The 26,671-nt window shown below is 44.4% G+C and overlaps 1 protein-coding gene across 1 annotated transcript in view; it reads left to right on the plus strand.

Annotated features, from left to right (window-relative positions):
- Positions 1–272: 272 nt before the first annotated feature.
- FOXO1 (forkhead box O1) overlaps positions 273–26,671 on the plus strand; it is a 62,744-nt gene continuing 36,345 nt past the window's right edge. Inside the window, exon 1 of the mRNA XM_085215944.1 lies at positions 273–1,133. Within this exon, the coding sequence (XP_085072070.1) occupies positions 531–1,133 (603 nt within the window). The 5' untranslated portion in view covers positions 273–530. The remainder of the gene's footprint in view (positions 1,134–26,671) is intronic.

The raw sequence follows: 26,671 nt of genomic DNA on the forward strand, positions 1-26,671 counted from the left end.
GCGTTCGTCCCCAACGGGACGCGGCGGCTTCGCGCTGGAAAAAAAAACCACACACACACACACACACACACCACCAAAAAAAAACACAAAAAAAACCCAAACAAAACACAGCACCCAAACCCCAAACACACACAAACCGCCCACAAACAGCACGGGGGCACCGGCACCCTCCCGCAGCAGTGGCCCCGCGGCGGGAGGCGGGCGGGCGGCGCGGCTCTGCCATTGGCGCGGCTCGGGCCGGCCCTCCCCGCCGGGAGGAGGAGGAGGAGGAGGAGGAGGAAGGCTGGAGGCGGGGCGGGCTTTGCAGTCGGTGCGCGCCGGGCGGCCGGGTCGCTGCTGCCGCCGCCGCCGAGGGCGAGGAGCCGGGCAGGGCGGCGGGGCCGGAGCCGCGAGGTCGAGAGCCGCGAGGGGAGTCGGCGGCCGCGCCGTCGGGGCCGCGCAGATCCGCGCTCGGAGCTTGCATGGGGCGGCGGTGCTGAGCCGCTCCGCTGCCCCCCGTCGTCCCGCTGCCCCCCGCCGCCACCGCCGCCATGGCCGAGGCCCCGCAGCTGGTGGACATCGACCCCGACTTCGAGCCGCTGCCGCGGCCCCGCTCGTGTACCTGGCCCCTGCCGCGGCCGGAGTTCAACCCGCCCAGCTCGGCCACCTCCAGCCCCGCGCCGTCCTGCGGAGGGCAGCCCGACGGGGCGGCCGCGGCCGGAGCTGCTGTCGCCGTCGCCGCCTCCGGGGCTCTGAGCGCCGACTTCATCAGCAACCTCTGCCTGGTGGAGGAGAGCGAGGACTTCGCGCTGCCCCCCGCCGCCGCCCCCCCGGAGCCGGCCGCCTGCCGCTGCGGGGACTTCCCGGCGCCCGAGGCCGGCTGCCGCCTGCACCCGCCGGGACCGCCGCCGGTGCCGCCCGTACCTCCGGCCGTGGCCGCGCTGTCGCCGGGCCCCGTGGCCGGGCAGCCCCGCAAGAGCAGCTCGTCGCGCCGCAACGCCTGGGGTAACCTGTCCTACGCGGACCTCATCACCAAGGCCATCGAGAGCTCCCCCGAGAAGAGGCTCACCCTCTCCCAGATCTACGAGTGGATGGTCAAGAGCGTGCCCTACTTCAAGGATAAGGGAGACAGCAACAGTTCAGCCGGTTGGAAGGTGAGGGTCGGACGGGACACCTTTTGCATTTCTAAAACGTGCTGCTTTTTCTTTTTACTTTTTTTTTTTTTTTTTTTTTTTCCTCCCTAAAAGCAAAGAGAGGAAAAAAAAGAAAAAAAGACACGTTTCTGCCCTCCCACCGCAGGGCTCGGCTCTCTGGGAGGAGGCCCCCCCCCCCCCCCCCGCGCCCTGCCCCGCCGAAAGCAAAAGTTCACGCCGTGTCACGGCGCCGGCCCCGGGCGAGGAGGAGGGAGCGCGGCTTTTCCCGGCCCCCCCCGGCCGCGCGGTGCGGAGGTTCCGCCGCCGCTGCGGGCACTGCGAGGCTCCGGGGGATCCGAGGGGAGCCGTCGTGGGACGGGATGGGACAGAGGCAAACAGCGATGGGGAAAGAGCAGGGGCAGGACAAGGGTTGCAGAAGTGCCGTGTGTTTAATGAGTAAGCGCTGTATTTGTCCCGGTGGCTGCGCTCGGCTCGCTTTGCCGGAGCGTGTGTCCTTTTAAACACTGGGACGGAGCTTCCTGTGATCTCGGCGCGGGCCAGCAGCGGGCTGCTGGCGGGGAACCTGTTGATTTTGGTGCTTTCTGCTCAGCCCCTCCGCTTCCCGACCTCACTCACAAGTGCGGTGCGCACCGCGGTGCCGACGCGCGGGGTTTGCGGCAGCGCTGCGTGTGAGCGGCGGGAGCCCTAAACCTCCTCTTCCTCCTTCTCCTCTTCTTCCTCCTCGTTGTAGGGATGGCTCAGCGCTGCCCTACTCCTGGCTCTGTACCGGTTCAGGCGAACCCTGCTCGCCCGTTCTTGAGTTTTGTTCCCTTCACCTTCCAGTATCTCTAATATTCACTTTTTTTTTTTTTTAAAGCTCAAATCCTATATTTATGTATTTTAATATATTAATTGCATACCTAGGAATGATTATGCCATCTGATTTTTGTAGATGTTGTTATTTTATGCAGGTAAGCAGCACCCTACTAAAAAAAACATAGGTGACGATCTCAAACTCCTTTTTGGTAGAAGGCTCTTAAAGCTCTTAAAAGTAATTTGTTAGTTCTTATCAATGTGTTTGACTATCAAGTGTAAAGAATAATTGTCTCAAGACGTCTTTCATGAGAAAGCCTCCCTAGGAGAGGGATTGATGGGTGACAAGTCTGAGACAAGGGAGCTCAGCGCTTAAAAATGCTGTGTTCTTTTTCACTGGTAGTTTGGTCTGCTGGAAATAAGGCAAACAACATTTGCATGATAAGCAGAAGAGACTTAAAACAGACAAAATTAAAGCAAAGAGTTCCCCAATTCAAGCAAGCAAATGCGAGCTCTCCTAGCTGCCTGAGTTAGGAGGTGTTTCTTTTTTATTACTCTTCTTCCTGTGTTGCTTCAGCAAGTAATAGGACTCACACATCTCTTCCTATGCCCACACACCTACGCTGTGCAGTACTGGTACAGAACTGGGATGCTGGGGGATGTGGTACCCTGTGGCAGGGTGCAGTAGGTACCCTGAAAATAGATGTGTCCTGCCATGTGTATGCCCTCCTTTTGACAGGCTGCTTGGCGTGATGCAGGATAGCACTATAGCACTGGTGCTGTGTTTTGCAGAGCACCTTTATGGGGAGGGTTTAGGTGCAGCTCCCAGTGCCAGCCCCTGAGGAGTTGCAGCCCTTGCAGCACCGGGAGTGTGGCTCGGCCCGGAGCAGGGCTTGGTAGATCAGGAGCTGCAGGTGCCAGCAGAGCATCACCTGCAGCACAGAGCCAGCAGGAGAGGTGCGGGTCTGACCTAAGAAGTGGCTTGCTGCTGTTTGGCAGCCTGAGAAAGAAAGCGTTATCTTCTTTCCTTCTCATAAATAAGGCTTCGTCTTGTTGCAGCCAACTGATTTGTGAGGGTAAACAAGACACCTTTGAAATCATACACGAACTCTATGGAATACACAGCAGAACGAGCACCTTGTGCCCAGTGGCACAGTTGTGTTTGTCACCCGGAAGAGGAGAGCTGTACTGCTCGTGAACATGTGTGGCCCCTGCTTAATGTCTACGATTCAACTGCTTTTATTTTTCCACCATATGAAGAAGTTCAGAGGTGTTGACATAATCTACTGGGAGCTTAAAACAGTGTTGAATTTCTGCTAAGCGAAAAACGTTTGAGTGAAAATGTCATTTTTAATAAGGGTAGGAGCCAAACACAGTAACATGAATTTATCACTATTAGCTCAAAAAGTAGGTAAAATTATTCTCAGCTGTAAGGAGAAAGCAGTTCATTTCAGACTTGCATCTTAGCACAAACTACTCTAAAAACCAAAATCCCCATTGAGCAGTGGGGGAACGAAGTGGGGAACTCATAGCTGGAGTGGATGGAGCGTTCACAGTGCGCCCTGCCCAACCTGCTGCAGTACAGGACATGGGCACAGGGCTGAGTGCATGCAGCCCTGCTCAGAGAAGGCTGAGGCAAGAACAAGATTTGCTTCTGAAATAGCTGAGAGATCATTGTGAAAGTTGCGTGGAAGAGTGAAACTTTGATCACAGCAGTCAAGTGAAAGCGTTGTTTTCTTCTACCTAGTGGGAGAATGCGTGTGGGGCTTAGGGCAGTTTTTAGGCCTCGAGGAGCTTCATCACAGCCATGGATTGGTTTCTTTTTACTCAAATCTGATAACTTCCTGGCTAATCACCATGTGCAAAGAGTGAAACTCCTTTGTGATGGGCATATGTCATAATGTTTCTGCTCTGTCAGAATCGTTGTGTCTACTGTAAGGGAGCTATCACAGTTAGGCTTTGTTGAATGGTCTCAGTCTTTTAGCCAGCTATTGAAAATAGGTCCAGATCACAATATCACAACCTGTGGTATTACATCGGCTTTATTCAATAATTGTTTGGATAGAGATTATTAGATTATTAAGCAGAAAATGCAGATTTTTGACGCACCCATTTCAAAGTGACCATGGTGGTTGTTTTTCCCTATGGGAGGTGTTAAGGTGGCACAGGTATTTACACCTTCTTGACTTCTAGACCCAAGGAAACTTGATCACCCAAATTTATTTGTAGCCATTGCTGAAGGAATGAAGCTAGATGCTATCCAGCTGCAGAAGGATGAATGGACATCAGCCTGAAGGCCTGAGGACTGATCTGGTGTGTGGGGGGGCTTTGGGTGGCTTCCTCATAGGCAGCTTGGTGATCGTGACTCTTCTGCAGTGAATTTGTCCCCGTACAAAATCAGTGCTGGGGTGTGGTATGTTTGAGTTGAAAGCTGCACGTGTGTTACTGAGTGCTGGAAAGCTCTAGGAAATCAAGAGCCATCTTCATGGTTGTCAAAAGCTTTTGATTCTAGATCAGGGAATAATTGTACAGTGCTCAAGTGTTTAAAGTGGAACAAGGAGATCCTGGTGAGGTTTTTATTGTGCATTTCTGTTTCAGTGTGGAAATGTCACTTTAACTGAAGACTGCCGTGAGAAATTGCTCTGTGTTCCCTCAGTGCTGGTTATGTACCTGCAAGTGTTTAACTCTGTCCCTTTGTGCTAAGACTACGTAGGTAAAAGCTTTCCTGGGAGACTTGCAGACCCCCTGGCGTCACGCACTGTGTCATGCATATGTACAGCACACACGTGCGTGTCCATCTGCATATGTCTATTTATTTATCTCCTGTGATAAATCTTATCACAGCCGTGCTTTTGCACATGACGCTGGCAATAGCCTCAGCATTGGGATGTTGCCCTCTCTGCCTGCCTGAGTCACCAGCCCCAACTCTGCTTACTAAAGGAGAAGCTCCATTTTTGCAGGTGTAGGGTGCCTGTTCCTTCGTAACTAATGATGAAGATCCTCAAATGCTTGTTCTTTTCAAGCTTCGTTCTCTTTACCATTTACATTTGACTTTCAGACTTAGGCCTGACAGAAATGATAAGCCCTGTTCAGGGCTTTGGCCTACCTGATCCTGCCCTGTATTCCAGGCTGGTACGGCCTGCTGCTCCTGGGCCTTGCTGGGCTCCTAGCCTCAATTCTATGCTGAAAATATTTTAGCTTTATATTTAAGGTTTTTTGTTTTTTTTTTTTAAATAAGACTCCAGAAATGACGTACTCCTGAGATAGACGTTTGTTCAGATTCTCTCCAATTTCTAAACGTACCGCTACCTAAATATATGCAGCTCTGTTGACACAACTGGTGAATATTTTGCAAAATGACTGCTTTCCTTTTGGAACAAAAATGCTGATACAGTTTGCAGCCACAGATTTGTGAAATATGTAGTGCCGTTGCCACGGCCTACAGAGGTTCAATCTTAAGCTTCTTCTGCGCTGGGAGAAAGTATTTGAAGCAGGGATTTCTCCAGGAAATGATTTTGTAACTTTAGGTGGTGAACAGTGAAATAAGATACTGAAGATACCTCTTAAGTAGCTTCTTTTCCTCTTTCAGAATTATGCAAAATGTAGATAAATCTACTTTATGGTTAGGTCCTATGAAGAAGGGACTTAAAATTCACTGATCCTGACAGCAGCTAACTATAGTTAAGCATATGGCAGTGCATACTAATATTGCAGTGAATTTTGTAGCATTCTGTGTGTAAGTTTGGTGTGCCAATGTGAGTTTTAAATGGGGGGAAACACTGCTTTTTGTGATGACAGTCTGCACGTCAGAAATGGATGAAGTTTGCTGGGAAGAGTTGTTTTAGAACAGCGTCTGCTGCTGCGTAGAGAGCTTCGGCATGAACTTCAATTCATCTCTGAGGGCAAATGCTGTTCATATTCAAGCATTACTTATAAATATATTTGGTGAATGTTATTCACGTGTGTTCATCAAACAAAGCTGCTTCGTTCCTGTGCTTTAGTTTGTAATATGCAAACATCTTCAGTTACTGTAGCAGCCGCAGGTCTCCATTCCTAGTGTAGGAGGTGGAGGAGTAACGAGAATGAAGTCAACTTCTGTACTGTATTGATGATTATCTCAAACAAAGCACTTCATTAGACCTTGTGCTAGATTTTTGTAGTGGCTAGTGATCTCTGCAAAATAATATCTAAGAAGGCAAATGTATTTACTTCAGAAACATATCTTTAGTAACTGGTAAAGGTTTAGGAGTGCTTTCCCATGTGATATGTGGGGTGGGAGGTGGCTGGGTTTGAAAACACAGTCACTGGAATTCTGCTGCAATTCTAGCAGCTGCTGCATCAAGCAAAAAGTTTCCGGAGAAATGAAGGGCAGTACTCAGTTTGCTCAACTTGCTTTTGCTCACGGCATCGTGCATCACTGCGTGATATCAATGATTTTACAGTTCTGCTTGTAAGCACTTCTTATTCTAGAGTTAATTCAACCTCCAGCTACAAGTCTTCTCTTGTTCTAGTCTTAGAAACTTAATTTTTGGGAATGCTAGGAATCTGCACAGCTGGAAATGTGCTTGGTCCTGTTGCTGCTCCAAGCCAGTGGGCTGGGGATGGCTATGGCAGCATTAGAGCAGCCTGCCTGTCCCTGTCATGTTAACTGCATGCTGGTGTGAAGCTGTCAAGGCTGTTTCTGTGGTTCCTACCTGGACTTTGCAAGATGTAAAAGTTCTTATTAATTAGCATCTTTAGGTTTTTTTTTTCTGAGAATCTGTTGTTCAGAGCTTATTTCATGCTGGGCTTCGTGTATCTCCTACATCAGGGTGTGAAAAGATAAAGGGGACTGCACTTCTTGTGTGCTAGAGTCTTCATCTAAAAATGTTAGAGGCTCAACCCTAGCCCTTGCCCTATAGTTAATTTAATTAGTGCCAGAAATAGATATTTCTTTTTAGTCATGCTCAGAAGTCCGGAGATTAAGGACTTTCTGGAATGAAATGAGCGGTCTACTGGGCACTGCTGGTGTTGCAGAGGAGCAGGGCAGTGGATGAGCACAGCTGCTTTTCATCCAGATCTGTTCTAAAGTCTCCAAAACCTACTTTTTTTTTTTTTTTTTTTTTTTAATTTTCCTTGTTGGTAGTTATGGTGAATGGGCAGTGGAGGGGCTTTGCTTTTTCTTTTTCTTTTGGAAGGGGAACTCTGCAGCTTTGGAGTGTGGATATCCATTTTATGGGGAAAAAAGTCAAAATGCAGATTGCAGGCTTTTTTTTTATCTCCTTCCCAAATAAGGGCTATCCGCATAGTTCAGAGTATGGACTTTAATCATCCAAATACTGTTTGCAGTCTTGCTTGCAATGAAAAAGTAGTGACTTCTTCAGTTTTCTTGTGCTTAGCTCCAGAAACTGTGACGTGGGTGGAGTTTCAATTACCCATCACTGACTTTCAAACTACACAGTTAGATAAGGCTGAAGCAACTCGCTATAAATGTGGTGACTTGTTAGACCGCATTTATTGTGCAAAGGAGCTTACATCTTGCAAGGTCAGCAGAAATGCTAAATGTTTGCCTGGCTGGAAATTAATTAAATTTGGTGACTGAAATTAAAGGAATGGATTTGTTGCCCGTTGTGTTATATTGAGCTGCCTTTCAGTTCCCAGACTGTGAATTAGCATGATTGCAAATGGTTTTTGGCATGCGTGAATTTTGGGTCCAAGTTGGTGCTGTCTTTTGGCATCTGTAGTGTTTTTAGATGCAGACAACTCGTTTCACTTTGGCTGCTGTCCTTTAATGTGTATTTGAATGTATTTGAAGCAGCTAATGGGGTTAAGGATATCAACAATCCAAAAATATGCTCTTGTGGTGGGGGAGGGTGGGAGGGGGGGGGATGCTGATTTGCCTGTAGCTTGCATTTGCTTAAAACTGATTCAACTTAATCTGCTAATTGGAATGTAATTGTTTGAATAAAAAATAAACTACCTGAGCTGTACATATATCCAGATTTAAATTTTGATTGCCAAAAGCCTACTTACGGAGTGAGAGATCTTTAGTGTTTGCCAACTAAATTATATCTTATAGCGGGGCTTTGCAATATGTAGAAACTCTTAATTAGGTATTCAAAAAATGAAGACGTTGTTATTCAGAGATGCTTCATAGCAGGCCTCCGCACTTCTCTGCTGTCAGGATGTGAAAGGATCTGCTGTGTGCTCCCGTTTGTCGTTAATGTGTTGATTTCTCGTTCCAAAAATACTCTGATTAAATGCGAACTTTCAAATTCAACAAAATTGTTTGCAGCCCCCACAACCCTTTCTCCCCAAAAACCCAGCTCTGCAGGCATCCTGGTGGTGGGCCGAGGGAAGAGGGATAACTCTTGTTGGATGGTGTGAAAAGGTGGGGGGTTTGAGATGGGGGCTGCTGGGGGAGACCTGGGGCCTGGCTGCTGCCCTGGTGCTGGCTGGGTGCCCTGGTTAAAAGGTTAAAAAAAATTCAAATCAAATAAAATGGGGAGGTTGGTGGCCCTGCATGTGGCAAGGAGGTTGGAAATTCATGATCCTTGAGGTCCGTTCCAACTCTGGCCATCCTGTGATTCTGAAATCGGATAGGGTTTTTGTCCCTTGGCCTCTTGGGAGGATGCTTTGCTGCCATGTCTGTTTTTCAGTGAGATGCTTCAGGATGAGGAGAAGAGTGGCTGTGCTGAAGGGAAGAATCCATGCTGCAAGTGTCATAACTGCTTTAAACTACAAGAGGGTAGGTTTAGACTAAACATTAGAAGGAAGAAATTCTTCACCACGAGGGTGGTGATGCCCTGGCACAGACTGCCCAGGAAGCTGTGGGTGCTCCATTCCTGGAGGTATTCAAGGCCAGGTTGGATGGGGCCCTGGGCAGCCAGGTCAAGGGGGGGGTTGTCCCAGAGGGACTGGAACTGACTGATCTTTAAGGACCATTCCATCCCAAACCGTTCTATCTATTTTTATTCTTTTATTATTATTTATAAATGAGCTTTGTAGTGATGTTAATGAAGGTTAAGATGCTGGAGCCAGATCCAGCTCAGCCATTTGCCAGCAGTGTTTGCCTGCTGGACACTGCTGCAGCACTTGTCCTGCTTCTCCCCTGCCTCTTGCAACTGAGCTCTGGTCAACTGAAGGATCTGCATGTTTAGCCAGAAGACGTTTGGCAGTCAGGGTGAGGGTACTGCCTCATGTCCTATCTGAACAAAATATGTTATATAATTCAAACATAAATAAAAATGTACTACGTATTTTTAGCAAGATACATTTAGGTCTTCATTAATACCTGGGAGTTTATAGAGAAGGAGGCAACACCAAAACCCACACCAGTACACACACACCAGTATATACATATATATGTATATATACACATATGCATTCAGATGTGAAAACCTGGAGTGTGACATCGTGCTCAAATCAGAGCCACTTCCTTTTTTCCCAGTTATATTATGCCCTGCTATCCTTGGGGCAGCACTGAGGTGAAAGGCACTTCTGCATTTAAATGCAGGTGGCGTAATGCTTGAAAAACTTGGAGAGTGCCAGAGAAGGCTGAACTCTCTTTCAGTTCAAGCTGGATGAGTAACTTTTTTCCCATCTTATTTTCTCTTCTTCCTTTGTGAATATGCTGTCAGTTTAACTAGATGTTTCCTAAGGTGAAACAAGTGGATATTCTAGCAAGCAGAATAGTAATGCAGGTCTAAGCTCTGGTGTTGCTGATGTGTTGTACCCCGATTCACAAATGCAGTAAATCCAGTACATACGCTCTTGAAATAAAAGTGAGGACAGGAGGTTAAAGCAGTATTTTAAAATGCAGCCTGTTGCAATTGATTTTTCGGGAACTAAGTAGATGCTATCTTAATGCAGACTATTCCATGCTTGTTAGGAAACTTGAGTCGCTCTTGAATAATCCAGTTCGTTTAGTCTATGAAAACCTGATACTGCACTCTTGCCTACTTCTTCTTTACAGTTCTATGGCAATTACATAGCAATAAGTATTAAAAGGAGAAAGCATAATCTCCTCTGCTTGCAGTCTGAGCTGGCACCAGTCATCTCCTGATGCTATGAAGTCATCTTTTGCTTTGAGGTTGTTAACTAAAGCCTTTCTCCAGACATCTGCTCCAGGTGAGCAGTCATGTTTCACTCTCACTATGTCCAGGCTCTCTGCAGAGCATCCTCAAGGGGCTGACCCACAGTGTAGGAGAGGAATAATGCAGAGTTCATCCTGTCATTAGATGGTCTTCGTTGCTTCCCTATTCTGGAGCACTGGAACAAAAATGAAGATGTAAATGAATTTGCAATTATTGCACAACCTGGTTATGCAACCAGGCTGACGTAGTAGGGTATACGCATGTAGAAAACACCTCTTTGAAGAGGTGGCATTAAGAACAGTTTCACCACTTTATCCCCAAAGATGAGGGCAACTGTGTTATTGATTTCACCCCCTCCTTGATGGGCATCAAAGCACACAAAATATTCTGCTTCTGCTGACCGAGGCTTGTTGCTGATGGAGCAAAAAATAAATTAGTTCTTGTGGACTGTTTATTTTGGAAGGAGATTTTTAGCTTGGGGCCCAGATTCTGGGCAATTAATGTTGCAGTTGATCTGGGGACGTGTCTTGCACTGCAGTGAGTTTTTGTACTGTCAGCATAGTCTAGAGCATCTTTTAAGTGTGTTTAGAATATTTTTTTAAGTGAGGGATGGAGTTTCAGTTGAAGTCATTGAGTCTAACAGGTCTGTGAGTGAGCTCTTCAGCCTTCCTTGCAGCTGGGATCTGAATTTGTTATTTTGTATGTTTTAGTATTTTTCTGGAAGGAGTCGCCGTGCATGGCTGGCTCCTGCCCCTTGTGTGAAGGAGGGGGCCTGATGATAGGGTGCTGTAACTGCTTTTTTTTGGGGGGGGATAGGGGGGGCAGGTTGGTTGGTAAGGCTTCCTTGACACCAAATGTGATGTGTGTGTCCTATCCCTGGTGAAGGCAGCGTGGTATCACTAAAGCTTTATTGCATGTCTTCAACTGAGTAGATCTGTGTTCAGCCGCTGGCATGGCAGGAAATTCTTCTCCCAGCTAAGCTGTGCAGTGTCTAAAAATGAATGTATCCTGTCCTGCCATACACACTGTTATTAGTGTGATGTGTGGCCTGAGTTCTGTTGGACTTCTTTACTGATTTTCTTTACTGTCGGAAAACACTTCCACATCCAGCCCAGTTGCTTCCCTTCTTGCCTCCATCTGTATTAACTCCTGGTAGGCATAACAAATAAATGGCATCTCCATGCATAATGTGAATTGCTGATAGAAAGAAAAATTCTGCAAAATAAGCAAGTAGACTGACCTGAGAGCTCCTCATGACAACTGCCTAGTTGAAGTTAACATGCAGGGTGTTTTTGTCCTAGTTTACTCCTTAGAGGCTAATAGAGGGAATACTGCTAGAGTAATTTTAGGATGAATCATGCCATCTGCCATGCACAGTTTGCTGTTTCAGCAGTAGAGAAGCAGAGGGAGTACATGCATACAGTGGTCTGAAACAGTGTATTCACTGTAACATTAATTTAAGTTTCACAGCTTTCTTTTTTCCTTGCAGGTATTTTATATCCCTTGCTTTATCAGTTCAGTGTGGGGTTCCAGCACTGATACTGCTCTGTTGGATAGTCAGTGCCAAATTCTGCAACCTCACTGTTCTGCTGAGATTTGGAAGGTGCAGGGCATACCTGATCTGGCTTGCTAGAGTATTGAAGTGGACCACTGTGAAGTCCTTTTTTGAAAATACAGTTTAAATGTTGACCTATAGCACTAAGAAACTGAGCCAGATGTAATTTACATGGCATAGAAAAATATTAATAGTGGTAGTAATAAAATTGTAGGCTTATGGTAGCCTGGAAGCATAGTATTGAAGATCACTCATGGGTTGAGTTATGTACATCTGATGCTAAAGTCTTGTTTTTCCAGAAGCTCTCCCGATCCAGAGGAGGAGCATCTCCATCACGCGGCTGTCTTCCCTGTGGGAAAGAGCAAGCTGGCATTTGAAACTGAAAAGTCGTAACCACAGCGTAGCATCAAACGTGTCGTGTCTCATCTCGTGTTTTGTCCAGGAGCAATTATTTTGGAGACTGGCCAGTCCATTAGTAAGGTTCATGGGTTTGGACTTAGGAATTGAAAGGGGTGGAATCGTAGTCTCACAGGGTTTGTACTTCAGCTCTATCCCATCTTTGAGGACTGGCTACGATATTAGATAATGCTTTAATTATTACCAGCCTGAGTAAATTCTTCTGTTCCAATATATTAAAAACCCTCCCTTTCTGTCTGTCTTAAAGATCTAATTTTCTCATAAACTGATTTGGCTGGTGAACTGTTGCACTGAACAATACTAATAGATTTTGTGCTTTGTTTGTGTCTTAAGCTTTTTATGAGAACTTTATCTCATGCCCTTGTTCCGAATGCCTTGACAAGCTGTATTTAAAGAAACCGAGAGTGGAATATTGAAACGTGTAGCAATTAAACTATTTTTCTCTCTTTCATGCATTTCACCCCTGCCCCTCAAGGGAATTATATATCTGGTAAACTCCAGAATTAATTATGTGAGGTCAGTTGAAGGCCTGAACAATAGCATGCTCTCTTTTTCAGACAAGACAGACAGTTTTTAAATACCAGGAATTAAGAGCAAAGATTGCTCGCCTGTGGAGAGTTGTTGCACCAGATACAGAGCTGACATGCAGGCAGATCTCTGCTACCCTTAGATGAGGATTAATTTATGCCCTGAGGCAAATGGGTTATTAACTCTTGTAATTTTATTTTAGCATGTTTAACAACAGATACTGTTGTTTATAAAATCCATTTAATTCCTTTTTAATCACTGCAAGTTATTTTCCAGTAGCTATCCTGCAGCCATGGGTTCCAATAGTTAGTTATTTACTGAGCAAAATATAGCATTTTTCTGCGTGTTCATTAATGCCTTAAATTACAGTTCATTTATGCGTTTGTCTTTCTAAATAAGTTGGATCTCTGATTCTGCTGCCTTCTCCTCTCTCTTCATTACCCACTGAATATCTGTAATGGCACTTTCCTTTTGTTTTGTGGTCTCTCTCTGCAGCATCCTTGTTTCACTTTTTCCTGGCTGTTGCTGCCGGTATTGTGAAACACCAGCAGCTAATCCTCATCTTGGGCTTTGCTCTGCATCTTCAGGCATTTATTGATAAATAGTGGCCTTGTATTATGGGATGTGTGAACGGGAGCACGTGACTGTGCTCTTGTGTTGAGTATGAGAATGTGTGAAATGGCCGTGGTGGAGGTATTGTCGTTGTGTTCTTCAGTGTTTTAGAGAGCCCATGGTATGGCGTGCAGGAGGTCACGTGTGTATGAAGTTAAAGCAGTCATCTTCAAAGCTGAGAAGAAATATTTTCATTTTGGTTGGACTAGGTGGTCTTAGAGATCTTTTGCAATGTCAATGATTCTATAGTTTTCCAGTGAAAGTAGGCAAGAGAATGGTGGAGAGAAGGGACATGAGGTGAGGAGGAGAGCTGTGCAGCAATTCCAGGGGAGCTGCTGAAGCTTGGAGAGAAGTAAGAGAACAACCACTGTAGTTGTTGGCATAACTGCTTGATGTTTTTCTCATTTTTTCCCCATACACTTCTGAGGTGAGAGCTGGTTTTTGCTCAGATACGTGGCAGCCCAGCAGGTGCTGCAGCCTGTCCTTGGAATCTGGGCTGGAGTACATGCACACCAAAGATCTTGATGGTCAAGGTAGAGCTGGTGCCGTGTGCTCACACAGTGACTGAAGATACAGAGCTGCAGTTTTTGGAGTAAGTGATGTGATTCCTGTCTCCCTTCTTCATTGGAGGTCAAGGAAATGGGAAGGAGGAATTTTGCTGTGTTTGGATCCACGTGCATGGCCACCTACTCTGAAAGAAGGGTATCAGACATGACTGGGGAGTCTCAAGCCTTCTCGAGTTTTTCACAAAGTCCTGGTTACCATGGGATAGTGTAGGACTATTAGCACATAGCAAAAATTTGCCCTTTCTGTGCCAGTCACTGGGATGCAACATAGCAGTGCTGCCTTGCACCTAGAGTAAGTTTTCTGGTCTCTGTCAAATGTATGAGAAATGCATGCTCTCACCCTCCGAGCTACTTTCCAATGCAGTGTGAAAGATTATGAACGAGGAGGCAGGGATAACATTTATGTCTTTCTGGCTGTGGGAGCTTTGCCTCTTGGCTGTGATTAAGCTTGCATTTAGCCCATGAATATTTTTTCTGAATGTTAGGAGATCTGCTATTATGAGAGATTTTGCCACTGGGACCGGCTGGCATAAAGCAAATGCCTGACTGACTTGAAATGATTTGATTAGTCTGTCTTGTGCTGGGAGAATCCCTTGCTCGGGTCTATCCCAAGGATAAATGACTCATGCCAGAGAAGTCAAAATTGCCAAGAAGACTTTACGTTTGTTGCTATTAAGTGGCAGCAAAAAGAGCTTTGCTGTGGGTAACGTGCCTTTTTCCAGAAGTGTATTTATCTTGGTCTGAACCATGCTGAAATCTGAAAATTCCTTCCAAATTTAAGGAAAAAAATCAGGAGACAGAATGTGCTTTTATTATCAGAAGCTTCTAACTAGGTTTATTGCTTGTGCTGCTGAAGTACCTCTTACACTGGATTTTATTACATGAGGAATAGAGACAGAACAGTAAAATGTGTCCATACTGAGTTGAATATTCCCTCTCCCAATTTTTTCTGCTTGGATGTAAACCTTCCTTTAATGTTCACACAGGTAGCATCGTTAAGAAAAGTGATTCTTATTTACCACTTAAGATTTAACTTTTCATCTTCTACTGACAACCCAAAGAGGACATGCGTTGCTGCTGATAGAAACAGGCTGGGCAAGAGCCTGATGGTGCTTTCAGCAATTCCTTAGCAGCATCAAAGTTTCCTGGTAGAAAATAGAGTTTCCTTTTGTGCCCTAACAGGTTAGCTGGTGTGGAGATCAGAGTCCCCTCCTGACCTCGTTGTGAGGTTGCCTGCAGTTAGAAGGCCCTGGTTGTTGCCTTTGATTAAGCCCAATGGGTTCTTTCCATGTGTTAACCTAAGGCTGTCACAAGGAAAGCCTTTGGGTAGCAGAAAAAAGGGAGAGAAGACAACTGGGTATGAAGAGGGTTGTATAGTCTCCTTTTAGCTTGGGAATCTGGTCTATTTGGAGCTCTTCCATAGTCCGTGAAGGACAGTAGGTTCCTGTTCTGTTAACAAGGAGACAATTCATCAGGGGCAGTGAATGACACCTCTACAAAGGAGGTGCCCTTGTGAACTTCCCCAGAAATCCTTTCAGGCTCAAACTGATACACCATCACTTTAGAGAAAAGGCCAAGGGACAGCTTCAAGTGTTGACAAAACAACTTTGTTAAATTCACTCTTGTAGTCTTGAGCGTGTTGGAAAAAGATACCTTGTACCACGTTTCCAGCTTTGTGCAGAGGCTTCTGTATTGTGGCTCCTTGAGGAACTGGCTCAGTTTGCCATGTTGTGCAGAGTTTAGAAACCTCTGGATTTCTCTCTGCGCTTTGGCAAACCGTTTTGGAAACCAATCTTTGTGCATCAGCTCGTCCATACCACAGTGGCCTTGGGCAGGGCATTGAAAGACCGGGAAGAAGGTTCTCTAGGAAGGTTTAGAACAGCAAATGTCTCCTAGTCTGTAGAGAAGTCATGATGTCACATGCTGCAGCAACAGCCTGCTCCTCTAAGGAGGTAGAAAAGTGACAGGTTTTACATAGGTTCAACCAGTGCCTGGCTGCAGCCTGAAAAAGCCTTAGCTCAAGTCTCTTTTGAGACACAACTCAGCCACACCATCTATACATATTCTAGGCATGTTTTTGAGATAAACGGCATAACTTCTGTGTCTATACACTCTTCAAGGGTTCTCCCCCATCTCCATCTGGTGAGAATATATGGGATACTTAGCAGCACGCTGTGCATCCCGATTGCATGTGATGAAGCATGTTCTGTGAGCCAGAGATGGCTGTGACGTCTGTCTGTCAGAGGGCTGCCTGCCTCCAGAACAGACATGAGAAGTGTCTGAGCTGCGTGTTGTTCTGTGCTTTCTAGAAAGACTGCAGATTGGATGGTTTCGGTTTGGGACAAATGCTGTAGTGTACCCGTAACATCAGCGGGTTGCAGGGAAATTTCCTCATGTTTGGAAGCAGTAGGGTTTTGAAAATCAAAGCAAACAAATATGTTTTGGTTGCGGTATTTATAAGAAAAGCGACAGAGGAAATGAGAAAACTTTGAAAAGTGAGTGAAGTAGTGATTGGCATGAGATGTGTTTTTTTTCTCATTTTTTGCTTTGTAAATTCCTGCTTTCTCTTGCTGAGGCTTAGCAAGGAAAGTTTTACTTTCTGAAGAGAAGACAACATGTGTCATAAGGAAAAAGCACATCTTAAAGATATGCAGTCTGTTATGTAATGGAAGGTTTTGTTATGGAGAATATTTGCAACTTTATAGGATTTCCTATTCAGAAAAAAATACAAACTACCTGTATGCTTGAACTCTTTGGGAGCTTTGTGGATGCTATTAATGCAGAAAGGAATAAAAGAAAAAGATCTAGAACTAAATGGAGATTGCAAACAAGCTGAAAGGAAAGGGAAATGTAACTTACTACGAAGTATAATTTAAAAAATGTCTATTCCAATGCAGATAAGTTATATAATAAAGAGGAGCTTGTGAATGTGGCAAGGGAGTGTCAGCCTCTTCTTCCACTTAACTAGTGATAGGATGAGGGAGAATGGCCCCAAGTTGTGCCAGGAGGGGTTCAGGTTTGATATTAGGAAAAATTTCTTCTTCAAGACAGTGGTCAGGTGCTGGAATAGGCTGCCCAGGGAGGAGGTGGAGTCGCTGACTCTGGAGGTGTTCAAGAAACATTAAGATGTTGTCCTGAGGGACATGGTTTGGTGGGGAAGCATTGGTGGTAGGTGAATGGTTGGACTGGATGATCTTGGAGGTCTTTTCCAACCTTGGTGATTCTATGATTCTGTGATTTTTTTTTTTTTTTTTTTTTTTTTTTTTTTGTATTTCAAAGCTGTTGTGCTTTTTCACCATTGCTAGTTATCCAATACAAGGTACAACAAGGTCTATCTGCACATCTTGTCTTTAGACATACGTATTCTTTTCCACTATGTGGAAAATGTTTTTTCCACTGTGTTTGGGTGAGAAGGAAGAGACTTTTTGCTCTTGTGTATAGTAAAAAAAGAGCAGAACTGTGCCTTCAAAAGTAGTGCTGTGTAATGTCATTGAATGATCTGTTCATATCGCTAGACGAAATTGAAAAAAGGTAAATAAATTCTGGAGCTTAAAATGAATCAGTCTTCTGTATTTCTAAGGACTTAAATCCAAAGTGCGAAAGGGATTAGAAAATTGTGAGTGGACGTTAATTGTTATGTATCTGTGGACTACTTGTAAATCCTCATTTCTTACCCTTCCAAATGCCAAGTGCTTGTGTATCCTTGTATTATTGCTGAAATTGTTTTGATTTGTAGTGCTTTGTGAAGCACAGCTCTGGTGTGAAAGGTGAGCCTCCAATTGTGGAAACTTCACCCAGATTAGAAATAATCTTTAATGAGTCACATGGTAGTAACAAATTCAACTTTTGTGCTCATCACTTCAAAATCATTATGATGGGTGTCATAAACCACAGACACACAAGCAAAAAGGTTCAGTTCAAGAGTGAAGTGGTCTTGCCTGGACTGTGAGCTCTGCTGGGGCTCTTTGCCCCCATTGAGAGCTGCTGGGGAGGAGAGCTGAAGGATGTTGGGTGCTTGCAGTGTTTGTGAGCTGCAGAAGGTGAGAGAGAGGAAGTAGGTGTTGTCTTGAAAGAGTGCAGAGCCTGGGCTTGAGGTCACGTACCTGGGAAGCCATGTGGGGCACAGGGGTAAATCTGTAGGAAACCATGGCTTGTGTAGGTCAACCTTCCACATGCTAATGTTTTCACTCATTATGACCTGTGTTTTGACTGAGGACAGCTGAGAGGAACCATTTGCAAGCAGAGGCAACTCTGAACACATGAGAAGCACCAAACACCTTACAAAAAGCCAGCCTGAAGCCTAGGGAGGCCCGAGAGGATTAAGTTATCAGTGTTCTCCATGCAGTGATGGAGCAGCTGAGAGGGACAGCGAGGAGGAGAGCTGAGCCCACGCTAGGCCTTGCAGTAGAACGCGGTGCTGGGGCTGTGAGTCAAAGCCCCATGACTCAATCGCAAGACCATTAGTCCTTTTAAGTAGCTGCCTTAAGGGCTGCCAAGAACTAGGGCTGATGGGTAGCACCAGAACACAACGTGAATTCTTAGGTGCTCCTTTCCAGCTGGAAAGCAGCAGGGGGTAGAAAGGACCGCTGCAGTGTGTCTCACAGGCAGACTGGCACAGTGATCGGTGCGTGGGGAGAACTTGCCTGCTGCAGCTCTGAGCCCTGACAGTGGCTACCCAAAGGATCCTGTGGTTTTAAAGGTCATGATAGATTTGAGTTACTGAAGCATGAGTAAGAAGCTGCAGAAAAGATGGGCAAGGCACTGAAATTGTTCAGTTGTACATTTGAACTGGATGTTCAAAACTCTTGCAGCCCAGAGACAACACTTTAAAAGCAACTTTGTACATTTATCTGCCCTTTTCTAGCCCAGCACTAGATGCTTGGTTCTAGTAGCTGCTGATCAGCAGTTCATTAGCAGTACTGCTCTGGGGATTAGCATTTGCTTTTCCTACTGTGCTTTAAAGCATCAGTTTACAGTTATTCTGTATATAATACAGAACAGTAAGTCCTTTTTTCCACTTTAATGAAATACTGGAGAAACTTTATATTCTTAATACACATTTTTTTCATAAAAATAATTTTGCATTTTTTAATGTCTAATGCCACTTACTATATATTTCAAATATGCAGTCATAGAGCTTGCAACTCTTTGAAACTATTTCCAGGGGAAATATGCATTAGGGTTGTTTTCATGGTATTCAGATTTTTTTCCTTTAGTAGTTTGAACAACTTCTACTTTTTCTTCCCTCCCTTCCCATCCCCTCTCTTATTCATGCTACTTCAGGTATTTATAAAGACACTTCTAATTTATTTTTCAATATTGTTTTCATTTTTTCTATATTATTCTCTCATTTTAAAGTTTCTGTGTGTGTGTGTGTGTGTGTAAAGTACATGTTCTCTGAATTTGAACTTGAAATAGCCATCATAATTTGTGCCTTTGGCCTATGTGTAAGGATGATGCTTTATTGTCTCATGCCGGTTACAATTGTTTTAGCTTGTGAGTGGTGTGAGGAATGATGGCACCTTGCTTGCAGTACTCCTGCTATTACATATGTTAGGCAGGGAATGAGTATTCTGAAGGATGCTGGTGTTTCATCTCTTCACATACTTCAGTGGGGTTTGTATGCAGTGTTTGAGCAGACCTGCTATATGTAAGGCACTGTTTGCTTGCTAGCAATGCACAAAACAAGAGGTGACATCTTCCCTTAAAGTTTACAACCAGAGGACCTGGCTCTGTGAAAGTGCAGCGGAGTAGTTTTGACCGTGTTGCATGGGAGTGTGATGAAAGACAACTTCTTGGGAGCAAAAGTGCAGGGAGGGTTAGAGCCTTGCTCCTTGCCTCCACTGTTTTCAGGAGCAAAGTGCTGGAATCGCTTTGGCAGAATGGCTGTTTGTCCCAAACTTCTTATTATTTGGTTGTCTTTGGTTGTGCTGTATTTTTTTCTTCTGTATTTTTTCCTAAGGTATTGTTTTGCAGACCATATTGAAAACACGCTTCTTTTTCTTTCCTAATTTGATTGTAATGAGGGCTTTGTTAATCAAAAATAAGTGCAATAAGGGAGAATGACTTGGTTATTTTTACATTTTCCTGTTTAAAAGAGAGAAAAAAAAAAAAAAAGCTCAGTAAGTGAGCCACAATGAGCCGTGATGTATTTCCTCCATCAGGATGGAAAATAAGCCATTTATTATTTCAGCTCTGACTCACAGTGAACCTGCTGACACTGAGACATTTTATAATCACAAGGAACAGGTTAGGGCAGTAACTTGGACGCCAAGATGGGGATTACCTACTTATTACAGTGTTTTACAACCTGGATGCTTTAGGTTTTCTGGCAGAAAGTCCTAAACCTCACACTAAACACCACGCTGTTATTGTACAATTACTGCTTGCAGGTCTTGCTGTAGGTGGTGCCAGCTAGACAGATGCTTTCATTATAATTATCCTTTTTACTATATATAAAGATTTCATCCCTTTAATCCATGTAAATTTTACTGCTCTTGAAAGTGACACTAATAGTTATACTTTGAGCCCTTCCTCCTTGTCTTGTGTTCCTAAACTGACTTGGGGATGGACTTGGTCAGTGCAGAAATGCGAGATGTCCAAGGAGAGCTCCTGCAGGAAGCAGTGCTGATGACTCAGTAGACAGCTCTGGTGGTCATTACATGGTCCCCTGACACTGGCTGCAAGAATAGCAGTGCTAACTGCAGTGTCGTGGCCAAACTCCATCTGAATAATTGCTTTCTGCCTGCCTGAAATTCCTCCACAGCTTCAGCTGGAGATGTTGAGCTTCGTTTCCCTTCTTATAAACAATCTCAGTGCTTGTGCAGAGATGCTGCTCCTTTGCAACTTGGAGGTAACAGTATTTCAATGCTGGTTGAGTGACTTTATTCTTGCACTTGTGTATAGCTTGGGAAATACTGGCTCCTAATATGCTCCTTTTACTGAGATATGTGTGACAGATCATGTTGTACTCTGCTTTTTTTTTCTTTCTTTTCTTCAGTAATAGCCTCTGAATACCATTGCATTTGCTGATAAATGAGGGCAACTGTGAAATTCATGATCACTTGACAGCTAGATGTTGAAAAATGATTGGGAAAGGGATAGGGAGATCCTCATTACAGTGCAGTGAATCAAGAAAACTCTTCCCACGTAACTATTTAAGACCACCAACTGGGTGATCTCTTTGACTGGAAACCTGTAACTGAATGTCTCTGATCTACTGCAACCTACAGCACCAGATGGGCAGATATATGGTGAACCAGAGAAATAGAGAGGTATGTCAGGAAATGATGCTTCCTTTGAGAGCATCTTCACAAAAATGGGCACAGCCAGTGCTCTATTCTGATCACTGGTGTTCAGAGAGGCCCATCCCACCACACTAGGAGGAAAGTTGTTACTCGTTGGGAAGGACCAGCCCTGCCTGCAGGTGGGTGTTGTGGCCTTATTGTGCCAATATTTCATTGCTCTTCCTGTAACAGCAGTGACCTGAGGCAATCCAGTAGATTGATTTTTACTGTTTGGTTCTGTAGTCTGGTACTAGTCTAATGTGCTCCCCCAAGTTGCAAGGCTGACAGACCCTTGTGTATCTTGGTTTTGTCAGCAAGCGGCAATTGGAGGGCGCCTCATTGTGCCTTTAGACATTTAATATGAGCAAAAGTTTTTTGTGAGAGAACAAACTGCAAGTAGAACAACTGGTTGACTGAAGGCCTTGAGCCCCTGACTTTGTAGTAGAACGCATGCACAAGAGCCTGAATTGTTTTCCTGTGAGGGAGATGGAGCAGCTGACCTCAGAGTTACCCTCATACTGAGACTTTGTGCGGAGCTCATCTGCTGAAGATTGGATGATCTTCCATTTGTCAGGTATTGAGTATGTTTGAGTACAGCTACTAGGTCAAGACTTTGTGAAACTTCCTCTTCATATAAGAGCTACCTTTCTGCCGTTTACTCTTCTGAAGAAGTTAGGCTTTGCATGATCCACTCTTATCTGTCCTTTGATTGCTTCATCCTGTCTCCTCTTGACCAGGAAACTACTCATGACTTCTTGAAGCCTGCTGCTTAATAGCATTCTGCAGTTAACCACCAAATCCTCTACTCATCATGTAATTTAGTATTTTTTGTCTCTGTCCCTGAGAGCTCAGAAAGTACATCAGAGTTGCAGCATTGGTATCTTATAATATTGGAAATATGCAATATTGGACATTTGATCAGAGTCAATGTAACTGGTTGCTTAACCAATGAAAGTTACCTATTTAGCTGTAGGGTAATTTGAGCAAGTCATCAAGAAGTCTACTTAGGTTCCCCTAAAAAATTCTGTTTGCTGATTTGGTTTGAAATCCTCTTTTGGGAGTGTGTGGTACTTGACATGCTGTCAAAATGAGGACAAAATAAAGCATGCACATTGAAGCTTAGCAGAGGGAATCGGATAGCTTCAAGCTCCTTGGAAATGGCAAAACAGGAGGTGCAAGCCTTTCATTAGGGCAGTCTAGGATTTTTCATTTGCTGTGTTTAAACTCCAGTGTGCAGCAGGGTCGGTACCCAGGAGAATGGGTACTTTCTGATCATGACAGTCTATGACAGCTGATGGCATAGGTTACTTGAGAAAAGAAGCTAGTAGTGAGCATGCAGTTTTCTTAAGTTAATACTCATACCAGACATTATAATCTATTGCATTGTAGAAGAGGCACATGAGTTATTGGTCTCCTTGCTTTCCTCCTGTTCTTTTAATTTGGAAGCAAGAAAGCTCTGTGTATGAAGTCTGTCTTTTAAAATGCTTCTTCATAAATGTGTGATCTCTGCACAGAGAGGAAACTGAAGTATGCAGTCAATGTAGCTATCCTTAAATTGTATGAGGGTTCAAAATCTTACCATAGAATCATATAATTGTTAAGGATGGAAACGACCAATAAGATCATATAGTTCTACCATCAATCCGTCATCGCCATGTCCACTCCAGGGACTTGTTGGCGAAGCTCTTCCTTATCTGGTTTTCTGTATGATTATCAGCTCCCAGTCTTCATAGATCTTCTGAGATGAAGAGGCATCACTGGAGTCTAGGCTAAAATACACACTGGCGAATCTATTCTGACAAACCTCAGGATAGGAAGAGCCTACATAAAGTAAAGAAGGTGGAAAAAAGTGTGGGACTGAAGGGAGAATTTTTATTAGAATGCTTTATTTATCATAGGAAGCAAGCAGGTAATCAGTTAGTTACTTTAATGAGCGATTATTATTATTATTATTATTTTTTTTTGACCTGGAACTTATTTTGAAAGGAGAACACGGCTTTTGAGAATGGAAGCATAAGCAGAGTACTTCCCCCAGTGAGAGATTATCATCTGAGTGCCACTGGTGTTCCCGTGAGATGGAAAGGTGGCAGTCTGGGAGCCAGGCTGTAGTCAGTAGGTGCTTCCTTTGGAATCACGTGCATGTGTGAGCAGGAGATTTAAAAGGAGATATTTAGAGTAAGAAATTAGGTTTGTATGTGTATCAACAGAGAATGTATTAGTAGGTATTCTTTGGGAGTTACAGGGTGGGTTGTATTTTCTTTTTTCCCTGAAACAGATTATTGTGTTTGTTGTCAAAATACTTTGTATTTTCTCTCCTGTTGTTAGTCTGGCTGTAGCACCAACTTGCATATTTGTTACTGCATCTCCTTTTCTTTGCTACGTCCAGCAGGGGAGGAGAGGAAAGGTAGTGACTTAAGTGTTCTCCAAGAAGTGTGGGTTACAGACTGTAATATGTACAGGTCTTTAGCTCTGACGCTGTTAGAAATTTCTATTAATGTAGTTAAAAGTCTTTTCTGCTTGATAATTTCCTTTAAACTTCAAAAGAGATGCAAATAATTTTGAAATGATAAAAGGTAGCATTGCACGTGTTTTCAGTCAAAAAGTATTGAGATTAAAACAGAGACAACTCTGAGTTGCAAAGACTAAACTCTAGGTACTTTAGTGCAGTTTAATAAAAGAAAAGTTAAGGGTAGTATCTTCCTTTAGCATCATAGTGCTGGGGAATGAATAGATTTTAGCATCATAAAGCAAGAATGTACTGATGATTAATATCACTTCATATGTGCCAAATATCTTTCTAATACAGTTATTTGACGTGATTAGCTTCATGCTTACTATGAAAGACTGATTTAAGGCTAAGAATGAATGAAATTCCACAATCTCATCTTCTCATCAACTTCAAATCTGGATTTGTATTAAGCTCAAACATGTGGACCTCTCTGAAGACATTTGCTTTACAGTAAGGATTTTTGTTGAGAAACTGGCTGTATATATATGTATATCTTGAGCTATATTTCTGGAAAAACTTGAGCGTGAAAATTTGATTTTTACTTGTAAGAACAAATGTTTATAACTCGACCTATTCTGAGTTTGCCCTATGCAAAGAGACTGGAAAAAAGCCCTCTCTGGGCTGTATTTTGCCAGATCCTATTTGTGGCAGTAATCCAAAATATTTAATAGGAAGTATATTTCTAGGAAAAAATATTCTTTCTTGAGAAAGACTACAATGAGAGCACTGAGCTCCCAGTGCAGAGAAAACCCAAACCCTGACTTTGTCTGAAGCCAAGATGTGATCCTTGTCTCCAATCACCTCCCATCTTTGAACCATTGCTTGCCCATGGTTCATGGTTTGGGCATGAAGTCTCTGCCCCCATGAGGTGATATCCAAGGAAAATTAGAGAAGACAGCACGAAGTATTGAGCAGTTGCAGTGTAGAGAATACTTTGTTTTGGACTTAAGTCTTGTTTCTTCGTATGAAATGGAAACAATCCTTTTCTGACTGCAGTGTCTGCTCATTGGATGGAAACCAATTCCATTGGGATGGAAAACTCCATTGCTTTGTGCAGTGCTGCTCTCCTCCTTTTTTTTCCTTTTAAATGTAACAGTAGTTTCTTCCTTGTTCCTGCATTCCTGGTACCTTCCCTCTGTTACGGAAGACATGCCCTGAAAATGTCGCCCTCAAAAAGAGGTTCCATGTTGAGTTCAGTACCATTTGCTTTATTGCTATGGAGAAACGGGCCTTCTAATGATGGTGTCTAGGAAACTAGGGAAAACACATCCTGGTGTCCCCCTGGTGCCAACCCTTGTCTGAGAGTCACACAGGGGTGTCAGGGCCAGCTGTGGCAGAGGTGAGGCCAGCTGGGTGATGACCTCCAGTGGTGTGTGGACCAGAGGGCCATGCAAAGTGAACTGGTGCCCAGATGGCTTATTTTACTTCTTATCTGCGTAGCCCTCGGTTGCACTGGAAGGAGCTCTCATTTCAAGTGGAGGAAAGCCCACTTCAGCAGCATCAGTCATCACTCCAGCTTCTTCAGACTACAGCAAGAGGCAAAGCAGTTTCTCCAAGGCAAAGTATCTCTCAACCCCGTGCTTCCATCCCCACTGCTGTGGCCCCAAAAGCTCCTGGCTGTGCTTAGGGACTGCATTAGGGCAAGGGGGAGAATGAACTGCTGAAGCCATGAGTCTCTGGCAGATGTGGTTAGTTGAGTCTGGGTTTGAGAGGATGGGATGGGCACACCATGGTGGGAGAATGATTAAGATGGATGGAAGATGTCATGCTGCAGGGAATGGAAAGCACCTTTGGGGGCTGTCCTCAACCTCTTGTTTGCCAGCCTGCTGTTGCCACCAGATTCAGTTTTGCCTACACTGTTGAGAAACATTGAGCTGGTCCTAGGCAAGTATCAGTCATCTGTATTTTGTCTGGGTCAGGATCTGGTGCCAGAATTGCTAATCGGATCAGGAAGTCTGGGTATGCTTTTTTCTGTAGAATGTGTGGGCAGAATGCCGTGCCTTCTGTTCCCTCGGGTGATTGAACTTGCCGGGTTTTACAGCTTTGAAACTTTGGCCTCTATCACATGTATCAGCATGAAAGTGGTGCCAGGCTAGAGCTTCTGAAAGAGGCGTTTATGTGGGGAGGCAGAGATCAAAACCACCCTTGCAGTCACTGGCTGGCATTGCATGCTAGAGGGGATGTAAAGTGCTAGGGAAGCTGTTTCTGAAGTATTAGAATATGCCCAGCTAAATCGCAGTGTTTCTGCTGTCTGGTCTGGGGAAAGGGGAGTTTTGACTGAAATGAGATGGAGAAACACAGGTTCTAGCTGTACTTTTTATTCTAGTGTATATGGGCAAACAGATCAGAGACTCTTGTATTGTCAGGATGGGCAGCTCATAGTGGATTTTAAACTCATGTTTATATTGGAATTTCAAAAAACTATAAATAAATGCGTGGAGTTAGAAGTGTGGAAAACAGGATAGACACATGACCAAGTGTTTATGACCATCTCTCCCATCCCAGACCTGGAGTGCAGCATGTGATGTTGTTATTTCTCCTCCAGCAGAAGGTAAAGGGACAACACAGTCACTGGAGCAGTGCTTTGGTGTGGCCTCAAATCCTTTCACAAGAATTGTGTTAGCCACACACAGCATCACAAATCATCTAAAATAAATTTATATTTCTCAGATATCCTTTGTAGTTCATCCCTTGTTGCATGCTCTGTTGTGCCCAATGTTTAACAGTGCTGGGGATTGGAGCCACACACAGCTGCATCCTTAGAAGCCACAAGCCTGTGTTTTGGCTTGGCAGATGCTTTTCTGCAAAGGACTGACTTGTGGCCACTGCTGGAAGTCTTTGGAGGAACCAGAGAAGTCCTTCTTTTGTGGAAAGCTGAGCTGAAATATTTCCCAGATGGAGTGGGAGAGATGCTCAAATTCTTTGTGTGGTGCTAAAACACTGAAAAGCAGAGCCTGGGCTGAGCTCTGCAGCAGCACAGAACCAGGCAAAGTTGACTTCACAACCACAAAGTGCAAAATACATTTCCTCCTCCTCTCTCCCCTCTGCCCCCCTGAAACCTGTAGCTGTAGAGAGGCCCCATGCTGGCTAGGGCAGTGTCCTGGTCCTGCTATCGTTTCCTGTATGAACCTCTGCCCTCCTGTCCCCGGGCATAGTAAATCCAGGGCCAGGCTGTCACAAGTCTTCTTCCTGTGATTG

The sequence above is a fragment of the Meleagris gallopavo genome, chromosome 1 (genome assembly GCF_905368555.1).
Source record: "Meleagris gallopavo chromosome 1, MGAL_WU_HG_1.1, whole genome shotgun sequence".
NCBI classification, from domain to species: domain Eukaryota; kingdom Metazoa; phylum Chordata; class Aves; order Galliformes; family Phasianidae; genus Meleagris; species Meleagris gallopavo.